Source organism: Dipteris shenzhenensis, chromosome 20, assembly GCF_047967505.1.
Source record: "Dipteris shenzhenensis isolate YYH24624 ecotype China chromosome 20, Dip_SZ_1.0, whole genome shotgun sequence".
NCBI lineage: Eukaryota > Viridiplantae > Streptophyta > Polypodiopsida > Gleicheniales > Dipteridaceae > Dipteris > Dipteris shenzhenensis.
Window position 1 is genome coordinate 21,835,354 of NC_141615.1, and position 22,081 is coordinate 21,857,434.

Below are 22,081 nucleotides of genomic sequence, written 5' to 3' on the forward strand. Positions count from 1 at the left end.
CAGCCTGCTCCTGATCATCCCCTCAGTGCCCCCTCTCAGCTGCTCAGTTGGCTGCCCACACTCCTGCAGCAGATCTTGCCTCTTCAGGGCTCTTGCCTCCTCAGTCCATGCCTCTACAGTTCCCTTGTTCCAAGGTTCATGCCTCTTCACCCAGGCTCCTTCAGCCTCCTCTTCTCTAGGCTCTTGCCTCCTCAGTTCAGGCTCCTCTAGCCTCTTCACTCCAGGCCCCTGCCTCTTCGTTTCAGGCTTCTCCTGCCTCCGTGCTCTCAGGCTTCAGCTTTCTTGTGTCCCCCCTTTTTCTCTGCTTCAGTTCAGCCTCTCCTGCAGCTCCTGTTTTCTTATCTTATTCAAGATATCTTGTATTTCAGTTGCTGCCCTGGTTTAAGGGCTGATTTACAGCAGATCAGTTGTGGCACATTTTGTTATCTCTAGTGTTCTCTGTATGGCTCTATAGTTTCAGTTTTGTTTGCATCTTCCGCTGCCATTTTAATATGGTATCAGAGCACCAGGTTACTCTCTGATCTGGGAACTTATATATTGATGAAGTTGAAGAAGTTTGTCCTCGTCAGCAACTCTCCTTCCCACTGACTACAGAACTCTCTTCTCCCCTCCCTATATATATTTTTTTGCTGCCTGTCGGCAGCCCTGTTCTAGACCTTGATCTTTTCCTCAGCCTCTTGTTGCTGTCCATTCCCTGGTTTCAGTTATGGCTGATGAAACAAAGGATTCTACTCCGGATCTTCGCGTATCCCCTATGTCCAGTTTCTTTCAAGAGTCTGACAAGCCTGTACGTATTCCCACTCTTCCTACATTTCCAGATACTCGGCAGTTAGATGGGACCAATTATTCTCTTTGGAAAATTCAGATGGCGTCTGTATTGGAATCTTATGATCTTGCTGAGCTTGTTGATCCCGGGATCCCTCGTCCGTCACCTGAGGAGGAGCCACATGCTTCTCTTATCTGGGATAAATTGAATGCTCGTGTACGCTCGTTCATCTTTCTCAATTGTCAACCAGGGGTTCTCAATCATATCAAGCATCTTACTTCTGCACGTGCTATTTTGGAATTTCTTGATGGCATGTATCTTCGCGTCACTCCCATGAAACGTATTTCCTTGGAAGCTCAGCTTCGTCGCCTCGATCCGACTACTTCCCCTTCCATACGGGACCACATCAACAAAATGCAGAGCATGCATCAGGACATCCTCCATGCAGGCAAGGCTATCTCCTCCGAAGATATGGCTATTACTCTCTTATCTCATGTTATTACTGACAGTCGATATGCAGCATTCTATTCTTCTCTTATTACCTCTGGCCGCCTCAGCACCATCACTTGGGAGGAACTTGTCCCCATGATGATGGATCAGGAGGAACAGTTCACTAAAACCTCTGATGGTTCTTTTGAGGCTCTTGTGGCCCATCGTCCCAAATCACGATCCAAGAATGCCCCGTCCTCTGCCAATAACTCATCTCCTTCAGATCCCTCCAGTGACCGTCCTGCTCCCAAAGGTAATTGCAATCACTGTGGCACTCCTGGCCATTATTGGCGCAATTGTCCCTACCGCAAACACAAACGAGCTGGCGCACCTCTGGCCGCTGCAGCTGATGCTTCCCTTACCCCTACTCCTGCATTTGTTCACCTTGAGCTCTTGAATTCGGTCCCCCTTCCTGCAGCAGAGTCATTGGCTCTCCATAGCTCCGACGCTCGTGAATGGATTGTTGATAGTGGGGCCTCTCGGCATATGACCCCCTCCTCCTCACTGCTCCAGGATCTTACTCCTCATTCTGGTCGTGTTTGCATCGGCGATAAGCACTCTATTCCTGTTCATTCAGAGGGCTCTCTTGATATTATTTCTGATGGCAAAGGGGGTAAACACTCTTCTCGTGTTCTGTATGTTCCGTCTCTCGGCTTTCATCTCCTTTCGGTTCATCAGATTTGTCAAAACAATATGAAAGTTGAGTTTGAAGCAGCTTCTGTCACCATCCGCGATCGTGCCACCGGACAGCCGGTTTGGACCGGCCATTCTACTAATGGTATCTACAAGCTTGTCGCCCTTCCCTCCCTTACAGGAACCTCTCTTGGCGACCTTTGGCATTATCGGTTTGGTCATTTACACATTGATGCTCTCCATCGTGCTTTCCGTGATCAGCTTGTCCTCGGCCTCCCTAACGTCGGCACTCGCCAAGGTCTCTGTCCCTCTTGCATATTGGGCAAACAACATCGCGAGTCGTTCGCTCATCATGCCTCTCGCCGTGCCACTGTCCCGCTTGGTCTTGTTTACCTCGACCTATGTGGCCCTATGCAGATTATGTCCCTTGGGGGAGCCTCGTACTACATGCTCCTTGTTGATGATTTCAGTCGCTACTCTTGGATCTATTTTCTTTCCCACAAGGATCTGGCTTTCAGTTGTTTCCAGATCTGGCTAGCCATGGTGGAAAAAGAATCCAATCACTCCCTCAAAATTCTTCGTGCTGATAAAGGTGGTGAATTCACCTCTCTCGAGTTTGATCGGTTCTTGAGTAGTCATGGTGTCAAACGGGAATTTGCCAACACAGGTACCCCTTCTGATAATGGTGTGGTTGAACGTAAACATCGTACCGGTGTTGAAATGGCTCAGACCATGCTCACTCACAGTCAACTCCCTCAGTCTCTCTGGGCCGAGGCCATGATGACCGCCATCCATACTCTTAACCGCTCTCCGACATCAGCAGTCCCAGGCATGACCCCTTATCAGGCTTACTATGGATCTAAGCCCGATGTTTCCCACTTTCGGGTATTTGGCTGTGATGCTTATGTTCATATTCCTAAATCTGATCGTGGCAAGCTTGATCCTAAGTCCCACAAGCTCTTGTTCGTAGGCTACAACTCCGTCTCCACTGGCTATCGCCTCTATGATCCTTGCCGCCGCATTATCTCCGTGAGCAGGGATGTCCTTTTCGACGAGCAGGTCCTTCCGCCATCCTCCGACTCTCCTCCTGTTCTTGGAGATCCGTCCGATGCCCCGGAGCCCTCACTCCCTCCACCTGCCTCGTCTCCCGGTACATCGCCTCCTATTCTCTCTCCTCCGCCTCCTTCTCCGGCTCCACCCTCGTCTGCTCCTCCTTTGGAACCCCGCTCGGTACGTGTTCCGCGATGGCTCATTGATACTCTCCGCTCCTCCGGTCTTGAGGATCCCTACTCCGAACCACCCCCTGATGATGGGCCTCGTCGCTCTCATCGCCATCTCCCATCGTCCTCTTCAGATCCCCTTCATGTCAATTACGCCCTTATGTCTCGCATCCTCGCCACTCGTGAGCCCACTACCGTTCCTCAGGCTCTGGCCCAGCCTCATTGGAAACAGGCTATGGAAGCGGAAATTCATGCTCTTCTTCGGAACCACACCTGGGACCTTGTCCCTCGTCCCTCACATCGTTCCGTCATTGGTGTCCGGTGGATTTTCAAAACAAAATACGCCTCTGATGGTTCTGTCGACAAGTATAAAGCTCGGCTGGTGGCTAAAGGCTATGCCCAACGACCCGGCATCGACTATGGGGAGACCTTTGCACCTACCGCCCGGATGAGCACCATCCGCACGATCCTCGCTCTTGCAGCCCACCATCAGTGGCCCATCTTTCAAATGGACGTCAAATCTGCATTTTTGAATGGTGATCTTCATGAAGAGGTATATGTGGATCAGCCACCCGGCTTCATTAATTCTCGTTCTCCTTTCATGGTCTGTCGCCTTCGCAAGGCTCTCTACGGTCTCAAGCAAGCTCCTCGGGCCTGGAATCAGCGTATTGATACCTTCTTCTGCCGCCAAGGACTTCTTCGCTCTCTGGCTGATCCCAATCTTTATCTTTTTCATGAAGGACAGCTTCATACCTTCATCATTCTTTATGTGGATGATTTAATCCTCACCGGGAGTCATACCAATCATATCCTTGCCATTAAAGTTGCTCTTCAAACTGAATTTGAGATGACGGATATGGGCCTTCTCCATTTTTTCTTGGGTCTTGAGATTTGGCAGACTAAGAGGGGGTATTTTGTCTCTCAGCAACGCTATGTTCACGAGCTCCTCGAAACTTTCCACATGGCTGACTGTCGGCCCATCACCTCTCCCATGGATCCCAACGCTAAACTCTCTGCTTCTGGGTCCACTGCTTATCCTGATGCCTCCCTCTACCGCCAGCTTGTTGGTATTAAAATGGCAGCGGAAGATGCAAACAAACTGAAATTATAGAGCCACACAGAGAACACTAGAGATAACAAAATGTACCACCACTGATCTGCTGTAAATCAGCCCTTAAACCAGGGCAGCAACTGAGATACAAGATATCTTGAATAAGATAGAAAACAGGAGCTGCAGGAGAGGCTGAACTGAAGTAGAGAAAAAGGGGGGGAACACAAGAAAGCTGAAGCCTGAGAGCACGGAGGCAGGAGAAGCCTGAAACGAAGAGGCAGGGGCCTGGAGTGAAGAGGCTAGAGGAGCCTGAACTGAGGAGGCAAGAGCCTAGAGAAGAGGAGGCTGAAGGAGCCTGGGTGAAGAGGCAGGAACCTTGGAACAAGGGAACTGTAGAGGCTTGGAGCGGGGAGGCAAGAGCCCTGAAGAGGCAAGATCTGCTGCGGGAGTGTGGGCAGCCAACTGAGCAGCTGAGAGGGGGCTCTGAGGGGATGGTCAGGAGCAGGCTGTATGCTGGAGCCTTGAGGAGCTGCAAGAAGTGATGGAGGAAATGAAGGGAAGGAGGCCCTTTTATAGGGCAGGCCAAGGGAGGGGAGTCGGCCAGTTTGGCTGGACCGACCAGCCTGGTCGGTCAGGCCAACTGGGCCGACCCGACCAGCTGGTCGGCCAGCCTACCCCCTCTGGCCCCCCTTGCTGCATGGGGGCTGGTCGGCTGGCCACGCCTGGAGATGCTGAATTCAACACCCCCTCTCAGCTCCAGGGTGTGGCACAAGACCCAGAGAGCTGGTATGACGTTGGAGAAGGGGAGGAGAAACAGATTTGGTAAATATGTCGGCGATGTTGTCGGAAGTGGTGCTGAAGAGGAGCACAATGGTATCGTCAAGAACCTTCTCTCGCGTGTAGTGGTACTGAATTTCAATGTGTTTTGTCCGAGCATGAAAGACCGGATTGCGAGCAAGGGCAATACAGCTTTGATTGTCACAAAAAAGTGTGGTAGAAGTGGATTGCTGAAAACCACAATCGAGAAGAAGGCGCCGAAGCCACACAGCCTCACAGGTGGCACTACACATAGCCCGATACTCAGCCTCGGTGGAAGATAGGGCGACCGTGGGTTGGCGTTTACTGGACCAGGAGATAGCCGCCGAGCCAAAGGAGAAAACATAGCCCGTGGTAGAGCGGCGAGAATCGGGGTCGCCAGCCCAATCGGAGTCACTCCAACCTCGGAGAGTGAGCGGGGAAGGAGAGGAACCACCGGCAGCATAAAAGAGCCCGAAAGTAGAGGTCCCCTGAAGATAGCGGAGGAGACGTCGAGCAGCTTGCCAATGAGAAAGCGAAGGGGTTTGCATGAAGGTACTGAGGGTGCCAACAGAGAAGCCGAGATCCAGTCGAGTGTTAAGTAGCCAAAGAAGAGATCCAACAAGCTGGCAGTAGAGGGAGGCATCAGGATAAGCAGTGGACCCAGAAGCGCGTCAGCTCGTTTGTGTTTGCGGTAGGGACAATTGCGCCAATAATGGCCAGGAGTGCCACAGTGATTGCAATTACCTTTGGGAGCAGGACGGTCACTGGAGGGATCTGAAGGAGATGAGTTATTGGCAGAGGACGGGGCATTCTTGGATCGTGATTTGGGACGATGGGCCACAAGAGCCTCAGAAGAACCATTAGAGGTTTTAGTGAACTGTTCCTCCTGATCCATCATCATGGGGACAAGTTCCTCCCAAGTGATGGTGCTGAGGCGGCCAGAGGTAATAAGAGAAGAATAGAATGCTGCATATCGACTGTCAGTAATAAGATGAGATAAGAGAGTAATAGCCATATCTTCGGAGGAGATAGCCTTGCCTGCATGGAGGATGTCCTGATGCAGGCTCTGCATTTTGTTGATGTGGTCCCGTATGGAAGGAGAAGTAGTTGGATCGAGGCGACGAAGCTGAACTTCCAAGGAAATACGTTTCATGGGAGTGACGCGAAGATACATGCCATCAAGAAATTCCCAAATAGCACGTGCAGAAGTAAGATGCTTGATATGATTGAGAACCCCTGGTTGACAATTGAGAAAGATGAACGAGCGTACACGAGCATTCAATTTATCCCAGATAAGAGAAGCATGTGGCTCCTCCTCAGGTGACGGACGAGGGATCCCGGGATCAACAAACTCAGCAAGATCATAAGATTCCAATACAGACGCCATCTGAATTTTCCAAAGAGGATAATTGGTCCCATCTAACTGCCGAGCATCTGGAAATGTAGGAAGAGTGGGAATACGTACAGGCTTGTCAGACTCTTGAAAGAAACTGGACATAGGGGATACGCGAAGATCCGGAGTAAAATCCTTTGTTTCATCAGCCATAACTGAAAACAGGGAATGGACAGCAACAAGGGGCTGAAGAGAACGGGGCTGGTGAAAAGATCAAGGTCTAGAACAGGGCCAATCTCAACAATCGAACCCAAAGATCAAGAGCCAATAAGTTCTGCCAGAAACCCCTGAATAAAGTCGTACGGGTGAAGACGGGAGCCGACCCGATGCGCGATGAAGGAAGGGGGGGAGAGGCTCTTGATGAAGCAGTAGGCTGCTATTGATAGCCCGCAGTACATGGAAAAAAAACCAAAAAATATATATATATATATATATACGGAGGGGAGAAGAGAGCTCTGTAGTCAGTGGGAAGGAGAGTTGCTGACGAGGACAAACTTCATCAACTTCATCATATAGAAGTTCCCAGATCAGAGAGTAACCTGGTGCTCTGATACCATATTAAAATGGCAGCGGAAGATGCAAACAAACTGAAATTATAGAGCCACACAGAGAACACTAGAGATAACAAAATGTACCACCACTGATCTGCTGTAAATCAGCCCTTAAACCAGGGCAGCAACTGAGATACAAGATATCTTGAATAAGATAGAAAACAGGAGCTGTAGGAGAGGCTGAACTGAAGCAGAGAAAAAGGGGGGGAACACAAGAAAGCTGAAGCCTGAGAGCACGGAGGCAGGAGAAGCCTGAAACGAAGAGGCAGGGGCCTGGAGTGAAGAGGCTAGAGGAGCCTGAACTGAGGAGGCAAGAGCCTAGAGAAGAGGAGGCTGAAGGAGCCTGGGTGAAGAGGTAGGAACCTTGGAACAAGGGAACTGTAGAGGCCTGGAGCGGGGAGGCAAGAGCCCTGAAGAGGCAAGATCTGCTGCGGGAGTGAGGGCAGCCAACTGAGCAGCTGAGAGGGGGCTCTGAGGGGATGGTCAGGAGCAGGCTGTATGCTGGAGCCTTGAGGAGCTGCAAGAAGTGATGGAGGAAATGAAGGGAAGGAGGCCCTTTTATAGGGCAGGCCAAGGGGGGGGAGTCGGCCAGTTTGGCTGGACCGACCAGCCTGGTCGGTCAGGCCAACTGGGCCGACCAGCTGGTCGGCCAGCCTACCCCCTCTGGCCCCCCTTGCTGCATGGGGGCTGGTCGGCTGGCTACGCCTGGAGATGCTGAATCTCAACAGTTGGATCTCTTCTTTGGCTACTTAACACTCGACTGGATCTCGGCTTCTCTGTCGGCACCCTCAGTACCTTCATGCAAACCCCTTCGCTTTCTCATTGGCAAGCTGCTCGACGTCTCCTCCGCTATCTTCAGGGGACCTCTACTTTCGGGCTCTTTTATGCTGCCGGTGGTTCCTCTCCTTCCCCGCTCACTCTCCGAGGTTGGAGTGACTCCGACTGGGCTGGCGACCCCGATTCTCGCCGCTCTACCACGGGCTATGTTTTCTCCTTTGGCTCTGCGGCTATCTCTTGGTCCAGTAAACGCCAACCCACGGTCGCCCTATCTTCCACCGAGGCTGAGTATCGGGCTATGTGTAGTGCCACCTGTGAGGCTGTGTGGCTTCGGCGCCTTCTTCTCGATTGTGGTTTTCAGCAACCCACTTCTACCACACTTTTTTGTGACAATCAAAGTTGTATTGCCCTTGCTCGCAATCCGGTTTTCCATGCTCGGACAAAACACATTGAAATTCAGTACCACTACACGCGAGAGAAGGTTCTTGACGGTACCATTGTGCTCCTATTCAGCACCACTTCCGACAACGTCGGCGACATATTTACTAAATCTGTTTCTCCTCCCCTTCTCCAACGTCATACCAGCTCTCTGGGTCTTGTGCCACACCCTGGAGCTGAGAGGGGATGTTGAGAATATACATCTCCAGGAGTGGCTGGCCGACCAGCCCCCACGCAGAAAAGGGGGCCAGAGGGGGTAGGCTGGCCGACCAGCTGGTCGGCCCAGTTGGCCTGACCGACCAGGCTGGTCGGTCCAGGCAAACTGGCCGACTCCCCCCTTGGCCTGCCCTATAAAAGGGACTCCTTCCCTTCACTTCATCTATCACTTCTTGCAGCTCCTCAAGGCTCCAGCATACAGCTTGCTCCTGATCATCCCCTCAGAGCCCCCTCTCAGCTGCTCAGTTGGCTGCCCACACTCCCGCAGCAGATCTTGCCTCTTCAGGGCTCTTGCCTCCTCAGTCCAGGCCTCTACAGTTCCCTTGTTCCAAGGTTCCTGCCTCTTCACCCAGGCTCCTTCAGCCTCCTCTTCTCTAGGCTCTTGCCTCCTCAGTTCAGGCTCCTCTAGCCTCTTCACTCCAGGCCCCTGCCTCTTCGTTTCAGGCTTCTCCTGCCTCCGTGCTCTCAGGCTTCAGCTTTCTTGTGTCCCCCCTTTTTCTCTGCTTCAGTTCAGCCTCTCCTGCAGCTCCTGTTTTCTTATCTTATTCAAGATATCTTGTATTTCAGTTGCTGCCCTGGTTTAAGGGCTGATTTACAGCAGATCAGTTGTGGCACATTTTGTTATCTCTAGTGTTCTCTGTATGGCTCTATAGTTTCAGTTTTGTTTGCATCTTCCGCTGCCATTTTAATAGGAGCGGGGGTGGAGAAGTGAGGTGGAAGGGAGGCTAGGAGGAGCGGCGGGCAGCAGAGCAGCTAGGAGCAGCGGGCAGCGGGGCAGCAGGTGGCGTGTTTCCCTTGCATTGTGGCCTGTATAGCTGCAATATCTTTCTTGAGGTTGGCATTCTCTGCTTTGAGCTCTTCCATCGGCTTGCATGTCTCTACCGGGACCCCATTCATTTCTTTTATTTGATGTACTTCGATTTCCAATGTATGTACTTTACCTTGGAGGCTGGTATTGGCGGCTACCCATTCCTGTTTGTCTTTTTCCCATTCCTCTCTTCTAGATTTCTCTTTCTTCCACTCTTCTTGCATCTTTCCACCTTGTTTCTTCATTTCACTAAGTACCTTATCCACTAGTGGTTTCTCAGCCAATAAGGCTACATTTGTAGCTTCCAGATTATCTATCTTCTCAATGAGGGCTGTGCATACCTTATGGAGGCATCCCTGATGAGTAAGTTGCCATGGCAACATCTAGGGCCTGTTTTCCCCATTTATGCTAAGCACAACCACGTGTAGGCATATTGCAAGCTCACTGTTTGACTCTTTTGCTCGCAGAAGTGTGATAGTGCAGGAAAGAAGATATTTCTTACATCCTTTGCTGAGCGGCCTTCATGCGTGCTGGTATGTCCCTTTTTTTTGCTTTCCCCTGTCTATTGTCTAGTGTCTCAGTGCTGCATTGCGTCTCTTGATTCAATCCTTCAGTTTTCTTGATCTTCTTGGTTTCTTGCAGGTCTTGAAGCAGGCTGTGGATGAAGGGGTCTGTTTCTTTCGTGGACTAGGCCCGGAGTGAGGGCAGAGAGGTCTTTTGTGAGGCTTGAGGGCAGTCCAAGGAGGTGGCGCGGGATCCGAGCCTACTGGGGCGTGATTGGAGCTAGTTGGAACGGGGGCAGTAGGTGCGGGAACAGCAGCAGCCCCCAATGGTGCACTATTAGAGAGGCGCAGCCAATGGTGTCACGGGAGCCCCAGAGCCGACGGATATGGGCTGGAGGGTGTCACGGGACCCCTCAACAGACAGGCGTGGGCTGATAGGTTGCGCTGGAGCCCCGAGCAGGACCCTCCGAACTAGTTGGCGGGTGGCAAGTGGTGTCGAGGGAGGGTTGAGGATGGCGAGGGGGAGAGAGAGTGGTGGGTGGCGAGAGAGAGAGAGAAAGAGAGAGAGAGAGAGAGAGAGAGAGAGAGAGTCTCCTAAGTCAGAGATCACAAGTTACCCCTAGGTGAGAATGCAAATTGCATGGCAACCTTGTGGAGATATTGGAGAAATAAAGAGATATTATCGTCGTTGGAAGGCCTTGTGGGCCTATGAGACAAAGCACAATCCAAGGCTAACTCATACAAGCCACTGTGGGCTGAAGCAAAGGGCTCGCTAAGGCCCTTGCTGAGTGCTATGCTAAACTCAAAACTCAAAACTAGTGCTCATTCTCAAAATCAAAGTCAAAATACATAGCCAGGTGCCATGGTGGCTCTCTTGTGAGCTGCGAAGATATCTCATATCTATGTTTGTTTGTCTCTCAGTGTGGCGGGGGGTGTGGTCTCCGTGATCTCTGTATCCAGTGGGCCATATCGAGAGTGAAGTTAGGATTGTAGTCATCTCTTTGGCCCCAGCTAACAAGTATCTACATAAGCTCAGCGTCTATTAGTTCAAAGGGGTAATTCACACTCTAGCAATGTCGTTTCTATGTTCTAATGTCTTTTTTAATGTTATGATCTTTGTGTGATTTAATGAAAGTTAATATTGCTAACTAATTTCATTATATGGTATTTAAATCTAGGTGTGAACTAAATAATCATTGTAAACTTGCCTCTACTCTAATAGGTATTAGAGCTTGCTTTGGAACGATTTATTGGATTGGCCTTGGAATAATAGCCTTATGTCAGCCTAGGTTCACTTATGTTGTAAACGTGTAGGCAAGTGTGAGTCAATCTTATCCTTGTTTCCAGCCATGGTGATACCGAAGCTGTAATGCCAGGGGTGCAAGGAAGGCATTTCTTGCACCTACAAATCCGATTCCATCAAAGATGAACAAATCAATGTGATTTGTAGATTGAATGTCTCTTGCTGATTCGGATCCAGAGGAAGAAGAAGTGCTTTTGAGAAGGAGTCAGATGTCTCGTTTTACCTCTTTGATTCTCTCAAGACTAAATTCAGTAAAATTTGAAGAGGAAGTTTTTAGGATGGGGTCAGATTTTCAGAAGGCAATATGAAAGTTAGATAAGAGCAAAAATTAAGATCAGATTTCAGCAAAGGGAAAGGAGTAGACGAAATCGAAGATGGGCAAGAGGCATATCAAGAAGAAAGATAGTGCAGCCCTGAAGGTTTTAGAGATGTTGGAAGAGGATGATGAGGATGTGGAGAATTATATAGAAGAGGATGGCCTTATAGACCATGATGAGGAAAAGCGGGAGAGGAGTGCAAAAATTGTCCAAGAAGGTGAAGCTACATGGAAGAAAGTACAAGTTCGTGCCATCAGATGATTCTAATTCTTCATTGGATCATGATGACTGTTCTTGATGTCATAGATAGTGGATTGGATTAAGCTTGGAGAGAAGGTGACAAACTATGGTGACCACAATGCTCGAGATACTTCTAGTATGGATGAGGGATGGATAAAGAGCTTGGACACTTTGCACCCGAGGAATCTATAGAATGAGCAAAGCTGAACTTTGCGACTAGTTAGCTGATTGAAACTGCACTATGTTGTGTTTTAGAGGATGAGTTTGGGAATGTTTATGGTCTAGGTATATTTGCGACTAGTTAGCTGATTGAGGATGCTATTCTGCATATGATTAGAGTGGTTGGCTCCAGTGATGGCGGATGGTTCATAGACATTTGACTTGTTTGTCATTGGGTTATCCATGGCATCTTTGGCTCTATGGTAGATGCCCACTTTAGCACCCGTTGTGGGAGCTTGGAGAGTGGCAATAGGATTGATTTGGCATCTCCCTATAGGACACATTCTTTCTTCGACTACGTACTAACAAATGCTAGACAAGGCCAACTTCAAAGCTTACAGTGGATATGCATCTAGAGAGCACATTGTGAGACCAATGTTGAATGGCATCACCTTGTCCGTACTGACTCATTTTTGGAGATGACTTTGGAGTCGTGTTGGAAGAGATTTTTTTGGCCCTTACTCACGGTCAATATTTGGAGATAAACCTTTGGTATAGATCCAAGATGTCCGAGATGCCTCACAACCTCCATTCAGTATTGCGTTGGGGATTGCAGAGAGACACAGAGGGTTCTGAAAGGGCATTGTGTACTTGCTTGCTTGTTACATCACTTGGGAATCCATGGTTTGGCTCATAAGTCTAGTCCTCAGATATTCTATTAGGGAGCAAACTCAGACAGGGCCCATCTCATCGTTATACAAGTCCCTCCAGTGTATCACTTTAGATATAGTACTTGTTTCTTTTAATAGACCTTGTTAGAAATTGCCTAACAGAGGGTACACATAGCGGAAGACTTATAGTAATGCCCAGGAGCTCACACAGTGTGGGTGTGGGGTGTGGAATCACAAACTTCTTAACTTATGTGCATAAAATAGATGTGCAGACTCATCAATAGACAATGAACCAGCCAGATAGAGAAACCACCAAAATAATATATTTCTGTCCAAAACTATGGACACAATACAAAAGAGATCGATCCAAAGTCCCACCAATGGTGTGGTCCTCTGATCTTACCACAAGGTCCTTCTCCTATCTGCTGCCTATCTCTAGACTCGAGCCCGCGTGCTCCACCTCGAGCGTCTGTAGACTTTCTGTCCAGTGTGTTCTTCTCCACCTTATTGCCTGTGAATCAGCCTAGGTGGGCGGCCCTTGCCAAGCTTTGTCTGCGGCACACAGGTCCCCTTGGTCCTCCTGAACGTAGGCCCCAAGATAGCTGTTCCACTGCTCCAACCTGCTTGTGAATGGCTGCTCCAGAAGGTATGATGATCACAACACCTTGCTGCCCTAGAAGACAGCCAAGGTCCAGCCTCTAGGGAACTCAGTTTGCAGCACACCTTCAACTCTCCTTCACCTCCAAGATGAGGCCCAAGGGAATGTCTTCAGGCTGCTCCTGTCTGCTCCTCTTTCTGCTGAGCTGTTGGATGATGAATGAGGGCTGGAGGCCCTCCTTTTATAGGGCACAAGGCCTGCCCCAAAAAACCGACCAGCAGACCCCTTCCTGGCCGACTTTTGTCTGCCCTAAAAACCGACCTGGTTGGCTGCCCCTACCAGCCCAACCAGGGCCCTATATAAGGGTCTTTTCTAGGCCCTTTTTCAGCCTTTGTTCCAGGGATTCAGTCCCGCTGGCCAGCCCATCTCCAGGCCTGATTTGCTGGCTCCAACCAGACCCACCAGCCTCAGCCAATGGCTGACCCAGGTGCTGCTGCTCCCTTCCATGGTTGCACCACCTGTAGGCTCTATCGCAGGCTGTCCATCTGCACACAGATGCCCTCCACATAGGCGCCTTTGTTTGTGCAATCCCGCGCCATGTCTACTGCCCCTGACTGATCTCCTGCCAGGTTAGATCCAGGACTTGCTGTCCCCGCCTTCTGCTCCTTCCACAGGTTCCGTCCGTTGCAGCCATGCTGGTCTCTTTGATGTGAGGTGCTGCCCATGTGGCAACCCCCTCTCTTTCTTTTCTCTTGGGCACATCCTGCCCTAGGTCTCCCTCCCCCATGCTCTCCTCATATGGGGGCTTACAGATGGGGAGGTGACCATTCCAACAGACCTCAGTCTCCTTCTATAGACTTGTCTTCATAGAGGTTCTAGATGGGACTTAGACCTATGCCTTTCAGTCACTCTGTGATTTGGGAGGGTATTGTATACATCTTCATGGCCATTGAGCAGGATTCAGGGTTCCTCACATGCCACAATGGCTATGAGAGCTTCTTTCATGAGAGAGTGGGATCATGGTTTATTCTAAACATATACAAGCACAGGGCCTACATGGCACTTCCACTCTTCGGATTGGTTACAATGGCATGCATTTTTTCTCTGCATGATTTGTATGAATCTTATCTCGATTCCATGTATTTTGGACACACTTAATAGAAGTTCACTTTTTTTGCACAAAGGAAAGAGAGAAAAAAGACTAGAGAGCACCTTCTTTCTATGATTTTGAATGAGATATGTATTTAGAGAGAGAGAGCTTCAAGCAAGTGTAACCAAAAAATACGTTTCGTCCAAGCAAAACGCTTAGAAAGCTTTCTAGGTGAAACGTTTCGACGTTTTGCCAAAACGGGCGAAACGCCATTGCATTGGGCGAAATGCCCTGGTACAGGTTGTCACCTGTGTCTTGACTCTTTTGAAGGTGCTCAGTGTGTATATGTGTATTTGACAGCTCTTTCCAGAGGGAGAGAATCTGGATATAGTTATTTATGTTATATATATAATTCATATGAAATACATTTTTAAAACCCATTTCTAGATGAAACGCATGGCAAAATCTAGAAACACGTTTCTAGAAACATTTCTTGTGACACTGCTTCAAGCAAAGGCTGGGTGAGTCCATGAGGGAGTATGCATATCTTCCTTGTGCTATTTCGTTGAAAGTTCAGATTACTAATGCTTTACCTTAGAATGAGCAATCCTGAAAGTTTTTGAGTTGGTTCTTTTAAGAGTAATTAGAAATAGGTGACTTGCTTTGATGTGATGAATCTCAAAAGGATGATTGCTTCAGCAAATAAGATTGAGGATAATGGAGGGAGTTTTGACTTAGGACATGACAGACTTGAGCAAAGGAAAGACTGAGATAAATTTTAGTTTAACAGGTCTCGATCGTTTTCAGCGGGACAAACTGAATTGTTATCAAGGAGGAGACAGTGGAATGTGACTACAGAACACTTCAGCTCTATTTTCAAAGAGCAAGGTTCTAACTGGAACTCAGACCTATGCCTTTCAGTCACTCTTTGTGATTTGGCAGGATATCATATAGATCCTCATGGCCATTGGGCAGGATTCAGGGTTCCTCATATGCCGCAATGGCCAGGATAGCTTCTTTCATGAGAGAGTGGGATCATGGTTTATTCTTGACATATACAAGCATAGGGCCGCGGGCGTTATGGCACTTCCACTCTTCAGATTGGTTCCGGATTGGTTATGATAGCTTTATTTTTCCTCTACATGATTTTGTATGAATCTTATCTCCGTTCCATGTATTTTGGACACACTTAATAGAAGTTCACTTTTTTTGCCCAAAGGAAGAAATAAAAAAGACTAGAGAGCACTTTGTTCCTCTGATTTTGAATGAGATATGCATTTAGAGAGAGATAGCTTCAAGCAAAGTATGGGTGAGTCCATGAGGTAGATTTTGGGCTATTTTGTTGAAAGTTCAGATTACCCATTTACCTGTGAATGAGCAGTGTGGAAAAGTTTTCGAGTGGGTTGTTGATAAGAGTATTTATAAATAGGTGACATGCTTTGATGTGATGAATCTAAAAGGATGATTGCTTTGGCAAATATGATCGAGGATAAGAGAAGTGATGGAGGGAGACTCGATTTAGGATGTGACAGACTTGAGTATAGGAAAGACGGAAATTAATTCCAGTCTAAGAGATCGTAAGTGTTCTCTAGGAGGAGATGGTGGAATGCGACTACAGTACACTTCAGCTCCACCACAAAAGTAGTTAGATGATCAGACTTTTGGCAGAAGTATCAGAATGAGGGCTTCTGCAGTAGATGTGATTGTGCACACAAATTTCTAGAATCTAGATTGCCCATTTTTAAAGAATAAGGGGAATATGAAGGAGGTAGATGGTTTGACATACTTCTACATGTATGGGTCTATGTAGAGGCTTTTGAGTCTCATTTCATTTTCTTTTTTCAGCATCTCCAAAATGTGGCTGTACATAGCAGTGGTGTTTATTCTAATTGGGTTTGTTTCGACCCTTGACGACAGTATCTATTAGGGTATCCTCATTATTCATTCAGCTCTACAAGGAGTGCTATAGTATTTCCATCTAGTTTCTTTTTTCATTTCTGTTAGTGGATGAAGGGAATAGGACAGGTCTATATCCAGTTATTGTTGCTGTTTCTATGTTCCACCTCTATTTTCATGTTATTGATGAAACTTAATGTTAGTTATTTTCACTTTATGACTATATAAATTCGAAGTGTGATTAAAGAAATAATGGAAACACAGTTCCGCTATAGTGCAACTCTGATATAGACAACTTATTTCCATTAGTGAAGTCATGAGATTTACATGATGCTGACTTAAAGGAATATTCATATTAAAGCAAATCAGGCATAAGACTCTATGTTTGGTTCCATAAGCACTTAATTCCATATACCAACTGTTTGGTCCATGGCCTATTGGTATAGGTAAGAACTTTATTGTATCGGGATTCTGATGCATTCCTAGCTAATGTCTATAGTGTCCCATACCATCATAGACAACCTTCTTGGTGCCTCATCTAGCCTGGAACGTCACAGAGATCTTATCTCAAAAATTATGTTTACGAGGTCAGATAAAATTCACTTTACCTTGGGAATCCAACGATTTACTGGGCACATGGGCTATTACAGGAGGTTCATCTTGTTCTACGTGAACATAGCAGCCCACGCACTATACAAACTACTAGTATCCTTTGAGTGGACCGAGGAATGCCATAAGTCCTTTGAAACCCTCAAACTAGCTCTAGCCACTGCACCAGTGTTGAGATCACCCGACTAGAATTTAATATTCTGTTGTAAATCTAAAATTTGTGTTTGGATTCTGAAGTTTGATTTTCTCTTCTCTCTCTTTCTGAAGAACGATTGGGCTGCTAGGTGTGTACAATGGAGTCTCTCTAAATGAGACTTTAGAGAGACTCCATGTCCATTCGTTTCACATACAACATATTCCACTAGATATGCGTGCTATTGTCCACTACTAAATACTTTCATAGTCCTCACACTAGACTAGAGTTGCCAGATGTTTGAAAACGTGGACATTTCCAAATGTTTGAAAATGATTGGAGATTTGGCCAGACGTTTGGAAGCGTCTCATGTCTTTTCTTGTATAGTTAAACACCCAAAATGTACATGCTATTGACAAATGATGCTCAGAATTTTTAGTATGAGTATCTAAGATGCATGATGCATCATAATCACTAAACAATTGTAAAGTTATAATGCAAATAGCATGTAGATATCAGAAACGGAGATAGACTATGAAAAAACAGCAAACAAGTCAGAGTTTTCAAGACTCGTAAACATAGCCATCAACTGATAGTGTCAAAGATGAAACATTTCAAATTTGGTATCAAAATTTTAATTAAAAACCAGCATTTATAGTATTCCTTTGAGTTTGGAGTTGTTTTAATGTACTCCAGAGAATGATGAATCCCAAATACATCATAGGATAAACGAAAGAAGTCTTGGCAAATGTATAAACAATGTGGGAGGAAAGTGATGGCAGTTGAGTCTCCTTACTCTTTGTTGACCTATTACCGGCTGTTCCCGTGCCTTTTCCTCTTTGTTGTGAACATCTGCTCTTGACAAACTTTGTCTAGGGGGAAGACCCTCCTGATGAGTGTGTGTGTGTGTGTGTGTGTTGGGCGGGATGCGGGGGGCATGTCCATACAAGAATTGCTTGGCTTGACAGATCTCTCGCGTAAGGTTTTCTATTGTGCTGAATGCATATTGCATAGGCTTGTATTTGTTGTATTTGGAAGTATGATTGCTGGGATTTATCCTACTTGAGTTGAATCTAGCATAAATGTTGCCTTAGAGCCTTAAGATGGACCGGGGGTGACAAGCAGTTGAATTCACTTTGCTAGAAGCCTAGTGATTAAATTGCTTGCCATGTTTCATGTTTAGGCCTGTACTTTATCGCGCAATTCGTTGTGGGATTTTCCTGTCTGGTCTTCTATCGAATTTTAATTGTGTTAGAATTCCTGGTAGTTGCAAGTTTTATTGATATTCTGTTATCTGGAATTTGGCAGATATTGGAGATACTCTGTGAATGAGCATGGCACACAGGATATCCCAGCTATGATAAACAAAATTCATACAATAAAAATGGGAGAGTTAAAAAGATTGCAGATTGTCATGGATGAAGCTTCTGATTCTAGCACAACCCAACCATATACATTATGTGCAGTAGCGCACAGTCTAGGTGGAGCTGCATTGCTTATGTATGTAGTTACAAGGCGACTTGAAGGCAAAGCACATCGGTTATCCAGGCTTATTCTCCTATCACCAGCAGGCTTTCATGAGGAGGCTCCATTTTTGTGTGGCCTTGTACAATATCTTTTTCCAGTTATGGCCCCTCTTCTAGCACCCATAATGCCTGGCCTTTACATTCCTACCAAAATTTTTAGGGGACTCTTTAACAAGTTAGCCCGCGATTTTCAAAATTACCCAGCACTTGGGGGCCTTGTACAAACTCTCTGTAGTTATCTTGTTGGGGGAGATAGCTCAAATTGGGTCGAGGCGCTTGGACAAACACACTATAACATGTATGACATGCCTGGTCTGGCTTACCGTGTGGTTGTACATCTGGCACAGATGAGGCGTTCTAACCGTTTTCAAATGTATGATTTCGGGACAGCTTCTGCAAACATAGAGGCATATGGCACCCCCTACCCTTTGGACATTGGGGCTAACTATGATGTGATTGATATCCCAGTTGATGTTGTTGCTGGTAGGAAGGATAAACTTATCCCGAGGGCTATGGTAAGGAGGCATTATCAGATGCTTAAAGAGCAGGGATGCAGTGTTTCTTATGATGAATTTGAATATGCTCATTTAGATTTCACCTTTGCGCATCGAGAGGAGCTTCTTGCATATGTAATGTCTAGGTTGCTCCTTGTACCTGATCCGGGGTCAACATATTCTATCAACAAAACTAGGAGGTCAAACATTAGCCGAACAAAAGCAGAGATCAAAAGTGATTCAAAGCGGCTTAAATTTATACGAATTGGCAGGCCCTTCGATGAGAAGAAAAAGAAATGTACAAATGAGGTTGGTGCATCTGAGATTGCACAGCCTGCAAGTTTCTCCTCGTACGAGGGCCATATTGATAACAATAACATTTTAGAACATTCTACAGATGTCAGGAATTCAATTCACGATTGTTCTATTATTGATTCCTCATTCAAGGACGACTCTGCAATTTTAGGATCTACCAACTCACCATCTTTAATTTCTTCCCAGAGTGAGCAATATGACAATAAAGATGCTTTGGAAGAGCACCATTAGGTGATTTGAAGTCAGGTCGACAATTGTATGGTAGACATTTGATTTGATTTTGATGTCCCTGAGGGAGGATGGCTGTCTGGAAGTGTCAGAACCAAAGGCAGGGATGGCTGAACCTTTTTGTAATTATGGCTGTCATGGCAAATTAATGTACACTAAAATTTGTAATGTAGAGAACATTCGAAGTAAGGTGAGTATATTGCATTTTATCAATGGGAAATCATGAAGCTAGCTTCATTATTGTAAATTAACTACAAATACTTCTTACTGTTGGGACTACATTGCCGTTGTTATGGTTGTATTAGACACCATATTGTTGTTGGTCTGACTGAGTGCTTTAACCTGTGTATGTATATGATTTTTTTTTCTTTTTTTCTTTTTTTTTTTGGGGGGGGGGGAAGGGGGGGGGGTGCCTGCATGTGTGTGCACGCACCCCCTCACACACACATAGCTCAAAGACCATAATCCATTATGCTATAGATGGTTATTGTTGGAGGTAAGGGTTGATGGAGCTGGTGTCAATGTTTGAAAGGCAATGATGAAGGTGGTCTTGGATCACTAGTGGATCCACAAGTGGAGAAGTGGAGGTTGCGATTTTATGTAGGCTATTCCAATAATTTTTATTGGCTGTTCAAAAGGGGTGGAGGAACTCAAGGGACACCACAACCTGTGAATTTTTGGTATAGGTGATCTAAGCAATGGTAGCTATGGCACATTGTTTGGAATTCATTTGATGTTGTGAAGCAATGATTGCAAATAAAAAATAAGTAAAATTGGTAAGTCACTTCAGAGTAAGTGCAGGGCAAGTTCAACAAATCGATGCAGCCAGACCCACGGATTTGGTTGACATAGATGACATGCCTGTTTCTTGTACTTGGATGGGGGTTTTCAGGTTATAGCACTTGGATGGGGACTGGTATTCCAATTCAGGTCATAGATGACATGCCTGTTTCTTGTACTTGGATGGGGATTGGTATTCCAATTCAGGTCATAGCACTACAATGGTCAAATGAGGATGCCTTGATCTTCGATGGGCAAGATGTCTAGATCTACTCATGATATCCCTTTGGGAGTCCCCTTTCAGCCTGTCAAGATCTTAGATTATATGAAGCATGGCTTGGACTCACAATGTTAACTGGACCTAGACCCATTTCTTCTCTCTTTGGGCTCATGGAGGATTTTGCTATGTCGAGTCGTCCCCATAAATCTTTTACAGTGGGATCCCAGAGAGTGGGAGTGACTTGAGGTAGGGCATTGAGAGAAGACCATTCCCTTCTTTTGCTACACAGTCAGTAATGCCAAGAGATTTCAGCTCAAAGAGATTGGAGGTCCTCAAAGCTTCTCATTGGGAGAATTTTCAGATTCTAGCTGATTTGCAAAAAGTTTTTTGAAGGAGACTTTGGAAATCCCTTCAAAATATAAAATTTTTGTTGATTTGTAGAAAGTTTTTTGGAGTTCCTCAGGAATAGAAAAATCACTCTTTTCTTTTGCCTTTCTATTCATGGAAGGATTGCAGTGGACCTGTGGAGGTCTAGGTTTGGGGTAGACTCTAGTTGTCCTCGATGCCATTCAGCTGTGGAGTCTATTCAACATTATCTATGGGATTGTAGATAGGCGAAGATCATTTGGAAGGGGATTGCTAGGATTTTTTGTATGTTTGCTCAATTCCCTTTCTTTATGACCTGGGGCTCGATGGCTTGACTCCTTTCTTTTGGGGCCTTAGGCTTGAGGTCCCTTGTCACACTTTGGCCATTATTTGGACAGCTACTATTTGTAGGGTGATGGCCATGACGAACATACAGGGGACCTCTCGAGTAGCTTCTGCTAGGAAGGCTACATTCCTTCGGGAATGAGTCCACTTTAGGGTTGAGATGGCATTTTCAACCTGAGCCTTGGTTTATTTCTTGCTCGCTCAAAGGAACTTTTTATTGGCTCTTCCTAGTGAATCAGGCGAGAGAATTTCTAGCTACGAAAAGACGACAACAAAAATGTAGTAAGATCTTGACTCTTCCTTTTCATGCTTGCATGATGCATTTTCACATTGAGCTTGCTCTCACGGGTTTGTTCATACTTAGAAGTCTTTTCTTTTATGAGAGGCATGACTCTTATGGGTTGAATCGATACGATGACATTTAGTTCAGTAGTGCTCTCTAGATGATGTTTCCTTCTCACACATCATGATCATGCATACATCTATAGATTCTTCTTGGGAGATATTTGCGAGTTTTAGCATGGCATATTTAGAGAGCCAGATGCTTGAGGTCCACCCTTGTCACACATTGGCCATTATTTGGACAGGTACTATATGGCCATTTGGACGAACATGCAGGGGACCTCACGAGTAGCTTCTGCCAGGAGGGCTACATTCCTTAGGGAATGAGTCCATTGCAAGGTTGAGATGACACTTTCAACCTCAACCTTGGTTTATTTCTTAATCGCTTAGAGGAGCTTTTTATTGGATCTTTCTAGTGTACTAGGCGAGAAAATTCCTAGCTACGAAAAGAAGACAACAAAAATGTAGTAAGATCTTGACTCTTTCTTTTCATGTTTGCATGATGTATTTCCACATTGAGCTTGCTGTCACGGGTCTTGGGGGAAAAAAACAAAGGTGTTTAAGGCACAAAATCCCACCATACCTGCTACAACGCCTCAATTGAATTAACAACCAGCTTGGCTTGATGACCTTTTAATTATATTATGTAGAACACCACCATGGAGATAAACTTCAATTGTATTATGTAGAACACCATCATGGAGAATAAACTTCAATAAATAAAAGGATGATTTTGAATCTTATGCTCAAAGCAAGGAAGATGAAATAACATGTGTGGAATGGGTTGTGCTCAGGCTCGTAAGGTG

At 46.3% G+C, this 22,081-nt stretch overlaps 1 protein-coding gene across 3 annotated transcripts in view; it reads left to right on the forward strand.

The window, feature by feature from the left end:
* LOC147889413 (uncharacterized) overlaps positions 1-19,445 on the forward strand; it is a 36,546-nt gene extending 17,101 nt beyond the window's left edge. The window contains exon 9 of one of the 3 annotated variants that reach the window (XM_087391440.1): positions 17,968-19,445. In XM_087391440.1, the coding sequence (XP_087247566.1) occupies positions 17,968-19,225 (1,258 nt within the window). In that variant the 3' untranslated portion in view covers positions 19,226-19,445. Of the gene's footprint in view, positions 1-14,811; positions 15,227-17,967 lie in introns of those variants that run through there. The other 2 variants (XM_087391441.1, XM_087391442.1) reach the window with 2 other exon arrangements.
* Positions 19,446-22,081: the final 2,636 nt, after the last annotated feature.